Source organism: Sander lucioperca, chromosome 10 (genome assembly GCF_008315115.2).
Source record: "Sander lucioperca isolate FBNREF2018 chromosome 10, SLUC_FBN_1.2, whole genome shotgun sequence".
NCBI lineage: Eukaryota > Metazoa > Chordata > Actinopteri > Perciformes > Percidae > Sander > Sander lucioperca.
Window position 1 is genome coordinate 12,986,191 of NC_050182.1, and position 17,892 is coordinate 13,004,082.

The following is a 17,892-nucleotide window of genomic DNA, read 5'->3' on the forward strand; positions in this document are numbered from 1 at the left end:
GATGGACATGGTCAAATAACCTGCTAAACCCTCATGCATGTTAGCATTGTTACTGTGAGTGTGTAAGCTCACAGAGCAGTTAGCACAGCTGTAGACTTTTAGTCTTGTTAATCGTCTATTAATCACTGCAGTTCTGGTCAGAAATCCTCACAATCCTCCTGAGGACTATTAAAAACTTAAAGCTCAGATCTGTACAGATTTTGTGGCCACAGTTGCTTTGTAATCAATGGAAAACATCTCAGTTGCCACCCTACGTCTCAGGGGTTTGGACTTTCAATGAGAAACAATACATTTGGTTTCAATAAAGACACAATCTTGTATCATATTTTTTCACTTACATGTGATGCCACTGACATATTCAGAGCAAAAAAGGCATACAAGAGACCTCTTTATTGAATTTATTAAGTTGTATTCAGACACTCAAAACTGATCAGCCCATCACTAGTAATGCTGTTTCACATCATTAAAATTCATTGAGCTGTAAGAGAGACCACCAGTAAGGTTAATTATGCTACCTGCTTATAGCTGTAGGTTAGCAAGTCCAATACAGTCCGTCATATAAAATCGAAGGGCAGTCATTAATTAAAACATGATCAACACTGTGCAATGCAATAAAAGTTCCTTTCAAACATGACCATGGACCTTTTTGGAGAAAAGTAACAAGACAAGAGAGAGGGGTTTTGTTAATAACACTACATTTACCTAAAAAGACCACCACTGCTTAACATTTGACCAGTTTGTGACAAGGTCTAGGATGAAGAAAAAAAAAAGAAAAGAAAAAAACAGACCTATATTAAACTGTACAATTGTTCCGAATCCCTCGATCATTTCCTGGTGCGCTCAGGAGCTCTGCAAGCTGTGCTAAAGGAGGAAGAAGACAACATTGCACCCTATAACAACATTAGAGTATATTTGTTTTTCCACAGACTTATAGTGACAATGGGTAGTAGACCAATTTTTTGTTTGTGTGCGGTCTGAACTCTATTCTAAAAACACCCCCCCCCCTTTGATTGAGATCACCCAAATTGATGCAGGTTTACTACTGGCCAGAGACAAAGACAAGAGTTTAACATACAACAGTCTTTAAGTTCCCTGTTGATTTTCTTTTTCATGTGAAAACATATCAGTGTCAAAATGTAACTTCTGCGATGGACTTGAAAGCATTTGTTAAATAGCAAAGCCGAAAAAAGGAAAAAGAAAAAACGGGCCTCATGTTGACCTCAAGGTGTTGGTTCCTGATGTTCCCACACTTTCCAAAAAAAAACAACAAAAAAAACACGTTTTCCATACCAAGAAGACTTTGTTGTTCAATATGATGTATTGCAATGTGACAAGCCCATATTGCTCTACAGATGGTTGTGCATAATAGGAAGCCAGATGTGTATCAAGGCAGTTTTTCTTCTCAATACTCAAAGCCTTTTTTGTGTGCATTTTCCAATTATTTTAAAAACTAGACAGTACCAAATTTATTTTCCGCACTTTCCATTAGGAGCCTTGGATGAAGAGGTCTTCTTGTGTAACAGATGTGAGGAAGGGAGGGATTCTTGGTTTGCACATCAGTCCTTTTCCTGGCACTGTCTAAATACATTGATGCCTCACAACAGACAGTCTGCAAAGCCAGGCGTCTCAAGATGGGAACAATTTGGTTTTCTTCTGATTGTGAGCATAACTTAACCCACACACAAAGAACATTACAGGTAACACCATTCACATCCAGTCAACCCTGTGAAGTGACAAATGAGGCTACACCTTCTCATCAGCAACTCACACTCGGATATTCACATACAACACAATCACACATTCACAGGTTCCTCGCATGCTCATCTTTCTTAATTGGGGTTAGTCTTCGAACTAAATAAGAGATAAAAATGTGTTTTAGGCGTTGTAGTGATACATGCATCCATTATACTGATATACACTTCTTAAAAAAAGTAAAAAAAAAAAAAAAAGAAGAAACAAAAGAACATCAAAAAAAAAAAAAAAATAGGTATTAGAAATGCAGCTATACAGAGTCTTTTAGCTATTCCAGGGGGGGGAGGTTGACGGTCAGGTCTGACGTCAGGAAGCCAAGGAGCCCGATGTCCAGATGTTCAGTTGGGAGGGGGGATGGGGGTGTGTGTGGGAAGGATGAGCAGGAAGAGCCAGGTTAGTTACTGCAGCAGGAACGGCTGGTGGGCTGAGCCGTCTCCGTCAGGTCCACTCCCCGGTTCCGGCCGCTGCTGGCTCCGGCCGCTTGAGGCTCATTCTTGGGTAGCTTCTTTGCTGCAATGACATAGCAACAAGATCAGTGATGACATCAGCATAGATAATCAGATAACCCCCACCTATGATGACACCAACATTTATTCTTAAGAGTAGCTTCACACTAAATCCTCTTTGTTCGAGTTAGTAGATTACTAGTCTCGCATTGCCAGACCTTCCTCCACAGCGCTGCGGAGGAGGGTCTGGCTAGTTCACACAGCATTCTGGGATGGGAGAAAAACGTGCTCTGGTTTATTGGCAACCAATCACAATCGTCTTGGGCGGTGCTAAACGAAGGACACAATGACGGCGCCTCTGCAAAATAGCCTCGGGAAGGAACTTGTTTTGGTGGAACGTGTACGTTCAAAAGTTGTTTTAGTCGTTCAACAAAAAAATTCAGATTGGACAGATAGTCTAGCTAGCTGTCTGGATTTACCCTGCAGAGATCTGAGGAGCAGTTAACCATAGTCCTCAGAAATCCAGGTATTAGAACGCCACCACAAACAAAGCGGAAGGTAACGGACATCCGGTGGAATTTTTCCCCCGGCACCTGAACAATCCCGGAAATGAAACGTCGTCGATATATACTAGTAGATTACATGTGCAGTCACTTTATTACACTTCTAATTAATCCTGCTCCCAATCTGCAGTGTTCATTAAAAACAGAGGTTATTTAAATATTTTCAGAGAAAATTGTACTTCTGTCCTATAGACCCCCTCAAAAGAAATCTGTTACAACTCTATGACGTTCTCTGGGACACCACGCCCCCAATTCAACTATTATTAGTTATTATTATTATTATTATTATTATTATTATTAGGGCTGTCAATCGATTAAAAAAAATAATCTAATTAATTACATTCTCTGTAATTAATCGAAATTAATCGCATACATAATTAACGGTGCCTGAACCGATACTTTTTAAGAAAGTAAAAAAAGAAAAGAAAAAAAAAGGGTACTAAACAACAGTTGGTGACATTAAAGAACGGCTTGTTTATTGCTAAGGCCATATGGTCAAAATTAAATGATTTAATAATAATGTATAACAATAACAAATTTCACTAGTAAATTGTTTTTGAACGACAATAACAACCACCAGATGGGAAAAGGACATTTACAATAACTTCAAATGCACCACGGGGCTGTAGTTTACCAGTTTCCTTGAATGCACCGTCTGTGTTTTAGCCGTCGGAAAAACAACACAGTCAAACTTCACACCGTTCAGCGTTAGCTGTCAGTATTGTAACCGTTTTTAATCCAGCTACTAGCTAGCGGTAGGCTAACGTTAGCTGCTGTTGAGTATAGTGTTAACTAGCGTCACATGCAGCGGTGTTTGTGTTGCCGTCTGTTTCAGAACATCAGAGAGAAGCGCAGACATATCAGTGGCACCAGATTTCGGTAGCCAGGGTTGGCAGGAAGAAGATTTTTACAAGTAAATGTTCCAGTTAATGATCCAGGCAGCACATTCTCGTCTCCCTCCTTCATTTTACAGTCCAATGGTGGAACGGCTGGAATGGATTAATCTGCGTTATTTTTTTTAACGCGTTATTTTTTCTCAGATTAATTAATCGAAATTAACGCATTATTTTGACAGCCCTAATTATTATTATTATATTATTGATAATATGGAGTTATAACCCAGAGGGAACGACAACTGGAGTACAAAGGCAACAAGGGGCTTATTTTCCCAGACTACACGCCAGAGGTGATGTGGCAGCGGCGTGAATACACCGAGGTCCTGAGGTTGCTACGGGGGCGGAAGGTGGAGCACAGCCTACTCTTCCCAGCGAGGCTCAGGATAAAACAAAAGGATAGGTTTAAGGTTTTCAGCACACCGAGTGAGGCAATGACTTTTATGAACACTGACTTAAAGAACTGATCCTAAGGCTGTTGTGGTCCCTTAGTGTATACGTACACAGAGGGCTAATAGCACTATTTTGATGCTGATTTTCTCATTTAGATAACTGTGTTCAACATTTTGAGAGACAGTCAATTTGATTTCTCTGACTTCGGTCAGGTAAGCTAGAATAAGGAGCCGGGCTAAGTTAGCTATCACAGCTTTAATAGTGAGTTACAGGTTTGAAAGTGGGTTTCAGCCATGCGTGTAGCGGTCCCGGGCATGAAGGGATGTCTGTGCTTCGTTTGGGGAAGTGCTCGTGGGCGGGTAGGGAACATGTTCAGGTTCATGGGTTTGTTTGAGTGTGTTACCTCAGGTTACAAGGTAGGTTCTTTATGTGTCTTGTTTTATTGTGTTTTGTGCACTTTTGAGAGGATACCAGATTGCTTTTATCCCAGAGATGATGTCAGTATCCAATAGCATAACCCATAGCAGTATAAATGATAAATTTACATTGGTCTCATGGAATGTAAAGGGGTTGGGTCATGTGGTTAAAAGGGGTTGAGTCTTCTCGCATCTCAAGTCATTAAGCCAGATGGAATTTTTCTTCAGGAAATGCACATTAGTGTAAATGAGCAGCGCAGGTTGAGAGCGAATTGGATCTCCCAAGTCTATCAAGCACCTTTTACCCACAAGTCTAGGGGGGTTGCTATTCTTTTCTGAAAAAAATATACCATTTCACCTTGATTGTATGACAGCAGACCCATATGGCAGGTATTTTGATGATATCTGGGCATATAAACTCCCATTCGATAACGCTGCCTAACATCTATGGTCCGAATATTGACAATCCTGACTTCTTCTGTAAAGCATTTGATTTGATACCGGCTTCTGCCTCTAATGTTATTATTGGAGGTGACTTCAATTGTTATCTTGACCTGGTCCTAGATAGACTTTCTACAAAAACACCTCCTGCAATAACCTCGGTGGGAATTCTGAATGATTTAATTAAGACAAGGAATATGGTTGAAATATGGCAACTGCAGCATCCTACAGATAAGGAATTTTCTTTTTATTCTCATGTCCATAAGTCTTACACTAGGATTGATTACTTTCTGATAGCTTCTGAATTATTGCCTAGTGTTACTAATTCTACTTATATTTAAATATCTGATCACAGTCCAGTTTCTCTTAATTTCAAAAATATCCTGTCTAGTCCAAAATATAGCTGGCGCCTCAACCCTCTTCTTTTTGAAGACCAGTCTTTTATTGAGCATATGAATGCACGTATAGACGAATTTCTTGTTACAAATAGTAACAAAGAGGTCTCTGATTCTATTTTGTGGGAGACCTTCAAAGTAGTTATGAGGGGCCACATTATTTCATTTGAATCAGCCAAGACAAGAGAACTTAACAGCCGCCTCAAGGACATTGAAAAAATGCTTCCAGTACTGGAAGAGGCATATAGATCTTCCCTTTCAACCACTGATTACAATAAGATCTTGAAATTAAAATATGAGTACAATACCATTCTTTATAAGCGTGTTGGTAGTCTTCTATTGAAAATTAAACAAATATTTTGAACTTGGAGAGAAACCGGAGAAACTGTGCTTCAGGGACTTCTATAAAAGGAACTGTATTCTAGTAAAGGCCACTGAAGCAGATTTCTGTAACTTTTTTACCAATTTAAATGTTCTCCAATTAGATAGTGCCGCAAGAGATGACATGGAGACCCCGATTTCTAAAACTGACCTTTTGAATGCTATTCAAGCCTTCCCCTCGGGAAAAACATCCGGTCCAGATGGCTTTGGCTGTGAATTTTATAAATCATTTCGTGACAAAATAGTTCCGCTCATGCTGAGAATGGTGAACGATTCTATGAGAAATAAGACGATTCCCAGTTCATTATATGAAGCGAATATCTGCTTGCTTTTGAAAGGGGGAAGGAAAGAGGTTGATCCGGCAAGTTACAGACTTGTTGCTCTTTTAAACTGAACGTAAACTAAAAATACTAACTAAAGTCTTGGCGACAAAATTAGGTAGGCACATTTCCACAATTGCACACCCTAATCAGACTGGATTTATCCCGGGTCAGTTTTCTTTTAGTAATGTCCGTTTGCTTTTAAATACAATATATTCAGTGCATGGGAAGAATACACAGGCTGCTGTTTTATCCCTTGATGCCCAGAAGGCATTCAATCAGATTGAATCATGCTAAAGACACTAAAAGAATTTGGGGAAAATTTCATTGAATGGGTGAACATAATTTATCTTAAACCAGTATCCTCTATTCTCACTAATTCAGATAGATCCAAATCTTTTGAGTTGAAGCGGGGTGTAAGGCAGGGCGACCCTCTTTCTCGTCTTCTTTTTGATATTACCTTGGAACCACTTGCAATAGGCATTGCAAGTGGGTACAAGGAGTCACCCAGGTATTCATGGGGTAAAGTTTGGTAATGTTGAAAGCATTGTAAATCTGTATGCTGATGATTTATTGATCTGTTTTTACAGATTGTTTTTATTATTGTTTTGTTTTTATTGTCTGGGTATACAATTAACTGGGACACGTGAGTTCATGCCATTGACAAATATGTGTCCTACTTTCTTGAAATCTTTGCCATTTAAATAAGTTACTACCCACATCACGTATCTTGGCCTCAAGATCTCCAGAAACTCCAGACTTTTACTGAAACTGATTTTTTTGGATATGATGGATAAATTAAAAGCTAATATTAGGAACTGGAAGTTGCTCCCTCTGTCAATGATCGGCCGCATCAATGCTGTTAAAATGGTTGCACTCCAAAGATTCTTGTATCTTTTTCAAAACCTCCCTATTTATTTGCCATTATCTTTTTTTAAACAACTGGATTTAGCCGTCCTGTCATTTGTCTGGGCAGATAAACCCCCTCGTATTTCTAAAGCCCATCTGCAGAAGGATTTAAAAAGTGGAGGTCTCGGCCTCCCTGTTTTTAGGCATTATTACTGGGCTGCAAATGCAAGGGCACTCATTTTCTGGCAGTGGGGTCCTCCTTAAGATGACTGTTCCTCTTCCGCTCTGGCTAAAGATTGAATCCATGTCTGTGTCACAAACCTTACTCCCAGCGTTGCTCTTTTCAAAAGGCACAACCGTCTCACAAGTTATTTAGCTACAATTATGTTCTTAGTAATTCTTTGAAGATATTGAATCAAATAAGAAAATTCCTTGGATTACCAAATGTTTCAGTAAATGCCCCAATAACAGGCAATCACTTGTTCAAACCAGGATTGATGGATGGGTTTTTTTTTGACTGGAGGGAGAGGGGCCTACGTTGCATTTCAGATTTTTACATAGATAACAATTTTGCTTCTTTCCCTATGCTCCAGGCTAGATATTACCTCCCTCAGTCACATTTTTAATCGATATTTACTAGGGCTGTCAAAATAACGCGTTGATTTCGATTAATTAATCTGAGAAAAAATAACTAAATCTAGTGCCACTGATATGTCCGCGCTTCTCTCTGATGCTCTGAAACAGACCATACAGGAAACACAAACATCGCTGCACGTGCTGCTAGTTAACACTATACTCAACAGCAGCTAACGTTAGCCTACCGCTAGCTAGTTAACACTATACTCAACAGCAGCTAACGTTAGCCTACCGCTAGTTAGTAGCTGGATTAAACACGGTTAAAATGCTGACAGCTAACACTAAACGGTGTAAAGTTTGACTGTGTTTTACTGTAGAGGATTCAACACCGGTACGTAACAATCTGCAGCTGCCGTCGGAAAAACAACACAGACGGTGTGTTCAATGAAACTGGTAAACTACAGCCTCGTGGTGCATTTGAAGTTATTGTAAATGTCCATTTCCCATCTGGTGGTTGTTATTGTCGTTCAACAGCAATTTACTAGTGAAATAAGTTATTGTTATACATTATTATTAAATCATTTAATTTTGACCATATGGCCTTAGCAATAAACAAGCCGTTCTTTAATGTCACCGACTGTTGTTTAGTACCCTTTGTTTTCCCTTTTCTTTTTTTACTTTCTTAAAAAGTATCGTTTCAGGCACCATTAATTATGTATGCGATTAATTTCAATTAATTAATCACAGAGTATGTAATTAATTAGATAAAAAATTTTAATCGATTGACAGCCCTAATATTTACAGGTGAGACATTTTGTTAGGGAACACGTTTCTAATTTCCCAAACAGACCACACAATTATAATTTTTATGATACACTTCTCTTACAACCAAACTCCAAACACTTGATTTCCCACTTTATCACTGCCTTTGAGACACCAGCGGGTACCAGTCATCTCAGGGAGGCATGGGCAAAAGAACTGGGAGTTCCACTGTCAGAGGAATTATGGAAGGAGGGCCTGTCCGGTATACAGAAGTGTTCTATAAACTCTAGATATCGGTTAATTCAATTTAAAGTCATACATAGACTGTATTATTCCAAAACTAAACTTAATAGAATATTTGAGTCAGTGTCTCCCATGTGTGATAGATGTGGTGGAGCCGAAGGTTCACTCTCACATTTATTCTGGTACTGCCCAGTACTGGACAACTTTTGGAGTGACATATTTAATTGGTTCTCTAAGCAATATAAAATTAAACATTCAACCACACTGTAACCTGGCAATCTTTGGCTCCTCTGAAAGGACATCGACCCTCCCTTCCCACTGCAAGCAGGCACTCAAAACAGGCATGGTAGCGGCCAAGAAATTGATTTTACTCAACTGGAAGTCTCCATCATCTCCTTGCTTTAAGAGGTGGCTCAACAAAATGGTTCGTGTTTCTAGGATGGAACAGATTCACCTTAGCAGAGGGGATGCAGCAAACTATTATGAGAAAGTGTGGAAACCATTTTTGGCTTTACTTGATGAGACCTAAATGACCAACATATAAAACAAGCTTTTATGTATTTGTATGGTATTTTTTTTTCCTTTCTCTTCTCTTTAGTATTTTTTCGGCACTGACTAAGGGTTTGATTCTCCTCTCTGGGCCTTTTTTGTGAGTGTGTGTGTATTTGTTCTTTTTGTTTTGTTTTCTAATCATACTCCTGACGATTTCATGAGACAGGAAGCACTGGACTACTTTGGTTATTGTATATATATTCTCATATAGCCTCTGTCTTTTTATTACTTTGTTTACTTCTACTTATGTAACAATATCAGATGCTGTATACCCATCTTGTATGTAGGTTTTTTCTATTTTTCTATTTTAAAGTTTAAAAAAAAATAATAATAAAATGACATATTGGCCATACACACCACATAAATAATCATGTTTGATAAAGAACCCTTTAAGTCCCTGCACAGGTGTTTTCACTTGGAGTTAATAACCTCAATGTACTAACAATAATAATGGTGTCATTTGTCCCGCCCCAACAGGAGAGTGAGGGAGCTGTCAATCAAGCACAGTCTGCAAAGAAGTCTAATCAGGCAACATAAGTGAAAACACCTGTGTGGGTGGAGTGTGAGTGTGTAGGGCACTCTCTGATAGACAAACTATCTACTGGCAACCCTGTTTTTATACCTTAAACTAGTTGACATTGTGAGTGGACAAGCCTTATTTCGCAAGAAATCTATGTGATCGCTTTAGGCTACAAAACTGTGTTCTTCAAATGCTAATGGAGCAACAGCTTTCAGTTCCTGCATACCAGTTTAGGCCGGAACTGCATTCTTAAAGGCCACAGTGTCCATCAGACAAGGCCCGGGCGGCTAAGCCCATAGAATCTCAGTGTTTCCCGCAGCACTTTCCAGTTTAGGCGGCCCGCCTTAACAACACGCGCCTGCCGCCTTAATTAAGTCTTCAAAAAAAATTTAAATATCCGCCGTGTTACTCTGTCCTGTTTGAGTGGCTGTAATGTACAAGTCGAATTAACACAGTCACAGGAAAACAAGGTAATGGCGAGTTGTCAAGATACCACCAATCACAACGGAAACAGCATTTGCTGCAGGTGAGTGTAACAATCGTTCATTCACATTTAAAGGGATAATTCGCCATTTCACCGTCGCGTGCACGTCAGAGTTTGTCAACAAATGTGCAGGCAGCTGGAGCATGCCCGGGCAGAGACGGGGTGATGGACTTACCGGAGCGTTGGCATATGGCAGGCAAAGAGCATTTTATATATTTATTTATTTATATATATATATATATATATATATATAAAAATCCAATCTTTAAGGACACCAATTTTTTTTGTGAATTAATAAGCCTAATAGCTAACTGAGATAAGATCCATATCAATGCAAATCAAACCAGCTATTAGGCTAACTGAAATAAAACCATGCCAATCTCTAGGTATGGTGAAGGGTATGTGATGATGTGGGGCTACTTTAATTCCAAAGGCCAAGGGAACTTTATCAGGATGCATAGTATCCTGGATCCATGAAATAACTGGCCTTTAAAAATAAAAATCTGCCTTCCTCTATGGGAATTTAACATAGGGGTATGTATAATTATGGCCCCTGTATTTTAAGGAAGAACATTTATTTATTTACAATACATTATTAATTCACAAAAAAAATTGGTGTCCTTAAAGATTGGATTTTTCCTCATTTTTTTAATTAAGGCATTAAGATCAATTTCCAAAAGATTTTTTTATTCCTCTTTTTAGTCAACTTGACCATGGGTATGAATACTTATGAGCAGCACTGTATATATATATATATCTCTGTCCTGTTCTTCACATCAGTGAGGCTTCTCTTGTTTCAACGAAGTGAATACATGATGAAGTGACTGGAATTATCCATCACCTCTCGCGCGTGGACACAGCTGTTGTCTGTTTTTTTTTAATCACTACACGTGGTTTACAACACACGGTTAGTTAGCGTAGTTAACACTACACACAGCGAAATTACGTGTCCTGTTTTTATTTCACGCATACTATCTGCTTTGAGTGAGTGAATCTATGGGCTGAGCTATTATCACAGAGCTGTTTGTTTTGGAGAAGAGTTGTCAGGCGAAGTGGAAGAGAGCGTGTCACGGAGGATAATGGGAGCCATGCGAGTAAAACTGTTATAGCACTTCTTTTTTTTAATAGTTCGTGCTTAAAATTGCACATCTTTGAAAAGCTGGTTATTTATTAATTATAAATTATTATTGAAATGTAATACTGTAGTGTATTAGTGTAGTGTGTAGTAACCCCCTAGCGCCTGCCCCTAGCGGCCGGGGCAGGCGCCTGCTGGCTGTCGCCTCACTTCATGGAGCTTCTCAACTCCGAAAACTTTGAAGCAAATTGTCAATTCGGCATCAATTTACGCATTTACACTGCCTATATTCGAAATCCAAACAGTTAATTCCTCGCCTAAAACGTTGTCAGAAGTGAAATTAGTGATGAATAAGATGGCGAAAATTGTTAAAATTGTCCCGTTGTTGGTCTGTCTGTACCGGAAACCCGACCCTCGTTGACCTAGGTTCATATGCTGAAAAGAGAAAAGACCCTGCCCTGAAGTAGGAGCGGAAAGAGTTACAGGAACTGCGGCCAGAGGGACTTAAAAATCCCCAAATTGGTCCAGTCGGAACACGAGAAAAAAAGGGTTCTAGGAATTTTATGTTCTAGGAACTGCAAAAATCCCTCCGGTCAGAAAGCAGCTATAGTCTCACCTCACTGAGACCCAGGTCTGACCAAATGCACCATTACTTCAACAACAACCACCAGGAGGTTTCCAAAAAGAGTGGTAAGAACCAGTTTACTTAAGTGAACATTATAGGCTGGGACATTTCATTTCTCCGTTATCTATATCCTACAGTGGCTTTTTTATTGGTCCACTTTATCAGTAACCGTGCTCACCTAAATGCAAATACGTGGACAAATATTTCCCAACTTTATGGGTTGAAAATAACAGCCTGAATGCACCACTGTCTGTTACTAGCTGGTATATTAGGGCTCTTAACAGCAGGGCAAGTGGTAAAAAGTTCTGCTAGATTTATTTAATGTCATAATTGTTTTAAGTCTTCATATAGATAAGATTAGGGAGTTAAAGATTTAAGAGTAACTTACCAATGGCCATGAATATCTCATTCACGTTCATAGAGGTCTTTGCTGAGGTTTCCATAAAAAGCAAGCTGTTATCATCTGCGTATGACTGTGCATCCTGTGAGAGGGAAACCAACATCAGGACATCATTCATTAAAATGACCTCACAGTTTGCATGAGGAAAAAACTAAATGTGGAGGAAGCAAAGTAGGTATGTCCAAAGTAGTAGACAGGTTGGGGCCAATCAGACAGAGCTTGTGTTAATCTGTCAACATGTTTCATAAATAATAATCAGTCTGAATCGGTTATGTTGGCTTCAATAGACATGTTTGTAATGATTATTCTGGTTCCGTTTACAAGATTAATTGATAAGGAGTTGAACACTAACCTGGAAGTCCAGTGCTCTCTTGTTTGCGAGATCAGCCTTGTTCCCAGCCAGAGCTATTACAATATTTGGACTGGCTTGTCTCTGAAGCTCTTTAACCCAGTTCTTTGCCCGTACAAATGACTCCTGGCAAACAAAACAGGGAGGGGTGGGTTTGTGACTCAGTTAGTGAAAATAACAATACATGTGATGGAAAGATGGGGACAACAGGAGCTTTCCTATAATGTCTGGCTATGCTTTTGATCAATCCCCCAAATAGACACATTAAAAAAGATGCTTTTGATGAGATATGAAACAAATGAAAATGTCCTTAGGTACAGTAAAAGCAGCATTTTATGCAGCATGGGAGGCTGGATTATTCTATACTGCTATGCAGAAGATATGCAATGCACGCAAGACAGAAAATTTAAAATGTGGGCCACATGCCTGTTCTTTAAGATCTGAAGAGAAGGGACTCTTTGTTTAAGACCTCAGAAGGTACTAAAAACATTTCTGTGCGCCACACAGAACAAACTTGCCGCTGGCTTTGTCACCGACAGTAACTTTGACATAAAACGCTCCTCGTCCTATTTTTGTGACTTTCAAGTACAATTTACAAATAGAATATAATCATAATAATAAATTGGATGCTGCCTTAGTGGCAGCTGTTTTTTCGATGTTAAGGCTGTTTTCAGGTGCAATCAACATTTCTAAAACTAAAAGAAATGGACACTCGCTGTTCAATATGTAGACTATGTTGAAGTCAGTGATTCCAAGTCCAACATGTTCTCTTTGTAATCAAATCTATCAGTGTGTGTGTTTTTTTTAATGGGTCATGTGTAACCTCTTTGGATCCAAGTGACCGATGTAGGTATTAGGTTTATCTATATTGTCTACAAAACATTGTGCTGAGTGAGCTCATCTCTCAACTTGTCAAGATACCAAAATAAAGTTATTTTTTTTGGTTTAACTGCTAATAAGAAAATTTAAGATGGATATGTTAGTGAAAGCAGCACTGGTAACAGCAACAACATGACAGAAACCCTGGTACCTGACTCACCTCATTTGTTATATCATACACCACAATGGCTGCCTGGGCACCTCTGTAGTACATTGGAGCCAGACTGTGGTAGCGCTCCTGACCAGCTGTGTCCCAGATTTCAAACTTGACTGTTGTGTCGTCCAAACATACTGTCTGAGTCAGGAAGGCAGCTGCAGGGGCACAAAGCAGAGGAACCGATGACAAATGGGCACGCAGCTACTGAGCTACACAAAAACATGTTTCTGTGAAGGTAATAATTGAAGACCAATGCTGGAGGCACACACGGGAGGATTATCTGGTTGACTTAGTCCACATTTGGAAGACTGGGCCACAGTGATATCAAACATGTTTTATGCTGATAATTTAAAAATCTGGATGGGTGCTGATTGCTGAAGCATTAAGTAGGGTGAAATTCACTAAAACCCTTTTTTATTTTATTTATTTTGGCAGTAAAACACCCTGTTCACATTCAATCAGTTACACACACACACACACATCACACCTGGACACTGCCCTGTTCAACATCACTTTTGGCATACTGGGGATCAAACCGGCGACCATTAGGTCACAACTAGGCATAGCTGGCCCTGGCCGATTATCGGGCCGTTTTTTTTGGCAGAAAAAAACGCAGATTATCTGTATCAGCGTTTTATTTGCCTGAAAACCGATCAAGTTAATGAATTAAAAAGTGCGCTACTCTGGCTCGGCTACAGCTCTGTCTGTCCCTCTGCTTCGGTTTCACTCACCACTGAGTCTGACTTAATGTCCCGCCCACAGCACTATCTTTTACTGTGTATTATGTTGAACGTTTCTAATTTATTAAATAATTTCTCAAAGCATTTAAACAAAGTTTTGTGTTAGATTTTGTAACATTCCAAAATCTTAATTTTGATTTAAAGATTTTCATTTTCACGGTAAATGCCTATCAGTTCCAAATACCGGTTATCGGTTTCACTAACTACTAATAATCGGTCTTTTAAAAACCAGTATTGGTCGATCCCTAGTCACAACCCTGGTATTTGCAGTAATTTTCCAGTAAGCAGCATGTTTGCCAAAGGGCAATACATGTAAGGTTATGTAGATGGTAACTGATTGCTTTAATCTCATACAAACTGCTAGACATACAAGGAACTAGATATGAAGGTCCAGGAATTCCCCTAATTATTCCCATAGTTCTCTGTTCCAATTTTCACAATCACAATCCTCCATCTCCTCTTCATTTCTCCTTGTTCTCAAATGAATCCTATATTGCTTGCCACTGTGCTCTGTTTGGGGTGTTAAACAACTTTTCTACCCATTTCTCCTGCTCTTAGTAAAATTTCCTATACTCCGACACCAAAAATGCTGATTTTATTAATACATTTTGTAATCTTTTTTTACTGACGGGGAACCTTTGTGACAGCTATTTGCTTGTACCCTTATGAAGATGACCTAGATATTAATTTCTCATTCCACTGTGTGACTCTTTGCAAGTCATCCCGTGACAATGAGGTAAATAAAAGTGTGTCAATAATATGAATCAATTTTGCAGGTGTGTTCAGAGAGAAAAAAAGCCTCAACATGGCCTTACGAAGATGCATACCTCCGATTGTGCTCTCTTGGAATTCGTGAAACTGTCCCTTGACGAAACGAAGTACGAGACTCGACTTCCCCACAGCTGACTCTCCTAAAAGCACAAGTTTGAACTGGCAGATCTTGTTGCCTGCGTTTGGCCCATTGGGTCGTGTAGCTCCGCCTCTACTTGCCATGTCACACTGCCAGGTCTCTTCCTCTGGATGCTGAGATACTGTGAATAACTGTAGAAAATACCTGAGCAGGAGAGAAAAGGGTAAGCATAGTGTCACTGTCCATAAAACAGGTTTGCTGTGTTGATTAGAAAAGATGATGATTTTCTTATAAATCATTTAGTTTTTGGTAGCATACAACAATGGGCAGTGTTTCCTCTATGTTGATTTTGAAGTGGCGGCCCGCCATGGCAAAATTTCTGCCGCCACGGTATCAGAAATAGGGCAGACGCACAATGTAGTTGCAGTTGCCTTTTAAATTATCCTGCCGACATAATGCACCCCCCGTTGGCTGCAGTGGGTCAGCGGGCTGCTAACGTTAGACCCAGCGGCAGTGGGTTGGCGGACCGCTAACGTTGTTGTTGGGTTGTTGTTGGGTTGTTGTTCGGACAGACCTGTCCCAACTGCTAAAAAAAATCCTAAAGGAAACACTGCAATGGGTATATCATTATTTAGCCTTAAGTTGTTTTATTTAGCTTCTGCTGCTGCTTAACTTTATATGTTTCTTACTAAGTAAGTCTTGTCCAGGTGTGCAGCTCATAATGACCTAAACCACTTCCCAAATTGTAATATGAGTAACCCCAAAAAAGTTTCTAAAAGGAAGTTTACTAAAGCCGCATTACCGGTGTATGTTGTTGTCATTTCTCATAACTCGAATTGTTGGTATAAACAAGAATTCAAAAGATATACCATACTTTAAGTAACATTTGACCAATGGGTTATTTGTACTATTGAAATACATGATTTCAGAAATAGTTCACTAAAAAGATAAGTCATATGTTATGAACTAAAATGTCCATGCACAAATGGGCGACATATTCAGGAATTTCAATGTCCTAGTTTTACGCTGTTGTTCTAACATTAAATACATTCTAAAACAAGCAGTCCAAATACAGAGGTCAACATGTAACAGATGATACAATAACAATGCAGGACAATTTACTGTTTCTATACACACTGAGTCAACAAGTTTCATATTAACAGCCAGACTTTTTCCCTCTCCAAACAATAGTTAGTTGCTTGCCATAACTAGCTGAGTAAATAAGCTTAGTGCAACTAACAGGTATGGCAAAAACATACTAGGGTGGCTGATACTGTAGTGGGAGTCAATTTTCCACCTGACTGTAACCCTAACATTTTGGCATCTGAACTTCTGCTTCCAAAGTTGGCAAAGTTTCTCACCTGTACCAATTTAACAAACATCTAGAAATGTCAAAAGGTTGACCAACTGGTGTAACTGCAACAACAAACCTCTGGCAACTCGTGCTGTTAGCGTTAGCTAGGTTATGTGAGGCAGACTGCCACAAAAGAGATTAGTCTCACACAGGTCTGGGCACATATGTGGGGAAATGTTTCACGGTTAAGTTACAGTTTACTATCTACCGGTCTGTACATTTAAGGTGAAGAACAACATCAACCATTTTAACCAGACAAGAACAGATTATCTCTGTAACTTAAGACATTTTCATTACCACCAACCAATAAAACACAGTACATCAGTCCAAAAATAATAATGACTGTCAACTTCGTCGAAATCGCGTTACGACACAGTTAACCACAAATAACCTGTTATGTTGTTGTTGACTGGCTCGAATTAGCAGAGTAACGACTGCTAGCGTTAGCATGCTACCTATTAAGTTCAAATCTAGCTAGTTTAGCACAAAAAGAAAACATAATACCGCCTGTGTAATGTTAACGTTAGATTCGATATGGGTAGTATCGTACACATCAAGCAAACACACAATACATCTGACTCTACATAACGTTTGAGAATGCCAAAACACAGATGATGCAGTTTTGGGTGTGTACAGCTAGTGACAACTGGCTAACCTTAGCTGCATGACGTTAATTTGGTGAACTGCCTTATCAATCAGTGGACTAAATAGAGTCACATATGTTTGTTATATTACACGTAGGGAATCTAAACATGACGACTGATCTGGATTCACCAGTCGTACAACGTTAAGTCACTATGTCAGCTAGCTAACGTTAGCTAGCCAAAATAATAGACATTGGGCTGGCTAACACAGTAAAGCCGCATCGGGAGGAGCCCTCCAGATAGCTAGCCATTAGCTAGCTAGCTAACGCTAATATTAGCTACTCACTTACCAAAAAGAGGAAGCTAGTTATTGTGAATGGTGTCTCCAGGACAATCTTTGTTGCACTTCAGTGTCTGTTCAGTGTGTCGATTACCCAGCAAGCTAGCTACCGTAACGTTAAATTTCATAAGGCTCTGCGATCTCCCACTTTCAACTTCCCTTTTCGCATTGTACGAAGGATGATGACAGATCGTATGACTGGAATCGACAATCGGCCTACGTACTGGTGCTACGGACCAATCATATGTTAGTATTTATTCCCAATTTATCTGACTTTCCAAAAAAACTACAAGACACAGCAAACAAGAAAAATAGAAAGAAGGAACAGTCATACAGACTTTGGTGGCAGTTGTATTGAAGTTAATGGGGCGGACATGTACTACCCATCCTATCTGTGTTGTTTCGCTGTAATTTTACAGTGGTTATAGCTCAACTCAGGCCCCTGTTTGGTCCAAGATAGCTGCTTAACGTTTCATCATGATTCTATTTTCCTTGGCCGAAAAGAGGAAATAGCCTCAAAGGACATATTTGTGATTGACTATCAATTTACATA

At 39.4% G+C, this 17,892-nt stretch overlaps 1 protein-coding gene across 2 annotated transcripts; it reads right to left on the bottom strand.

Moving 5' to 3' along the window:
- Nucleotides 1-378: 378 nt before the first annotated feature.
- Nucleotides 379-17,614, bottom strand: rab5ab (RAB5A, member RAS oncogene family, b). 2 transcript variants are annotated; one of them, XM_031279407.2, is made up of 6 exons: nucleotides 17,350-17,614; nucleotides 15,039-15,265; nucleotides 13,475-13,626; nucleotides 12,439-12,561; nucleotides 12,075-12,168; nucleotides 379-2,262 (listed from the first exon to the last, which is right to left on the bottom strand). In XM_031279407.2, exons 2-6 carry the CDS (start codon nucleotides 15,202-15,204, stop codon nucleotides 2,147-2,149), a joined length of 651 nt encoding a protein of 216 aa, XP_031135267.1. In that variant the 5' UTR covers nucleotides 15,205-15,265; nucleotides 17,350-17,614; the 3' UTR covers nucleotides 379-2,146. The 2 variants fall into 2 exon arrangements, with proteins under 2 accessions (XP_031135267.1, XP_031135268.1); XM_031279408.2 differs by having other exon boundaries at nucleotides 17,346-17,582.
- Between the last annotated feature and the right edge of the window lie 278 nt (nucleotides 17,615-17,892).

Bases quoted from the DNA above. Each gene is read 5' to 3' on its own strand.
- rab5ab (XM_031279407.2), bottom strand. From the start codon at position 15,204: ATGGCAAGTAGAGGCGGAGCTACACGACCCAATGGGCCAAACGCAGGC. The intron at 13,627-15,038 runs GTATGCATCTTC...GTGCCCCTGCAG, and splicing joins CCAAGAGAGCACAATCGGAG to CTGCCTTCCTGACTCAGACA. The intron at 2,263-12,074 runs GTAAGTTACTCT...ATGTCATTGCAG, and splicing joins TGAGATATTCATGGCCATTG to CAAAGAAGCTACCCAAGAAT.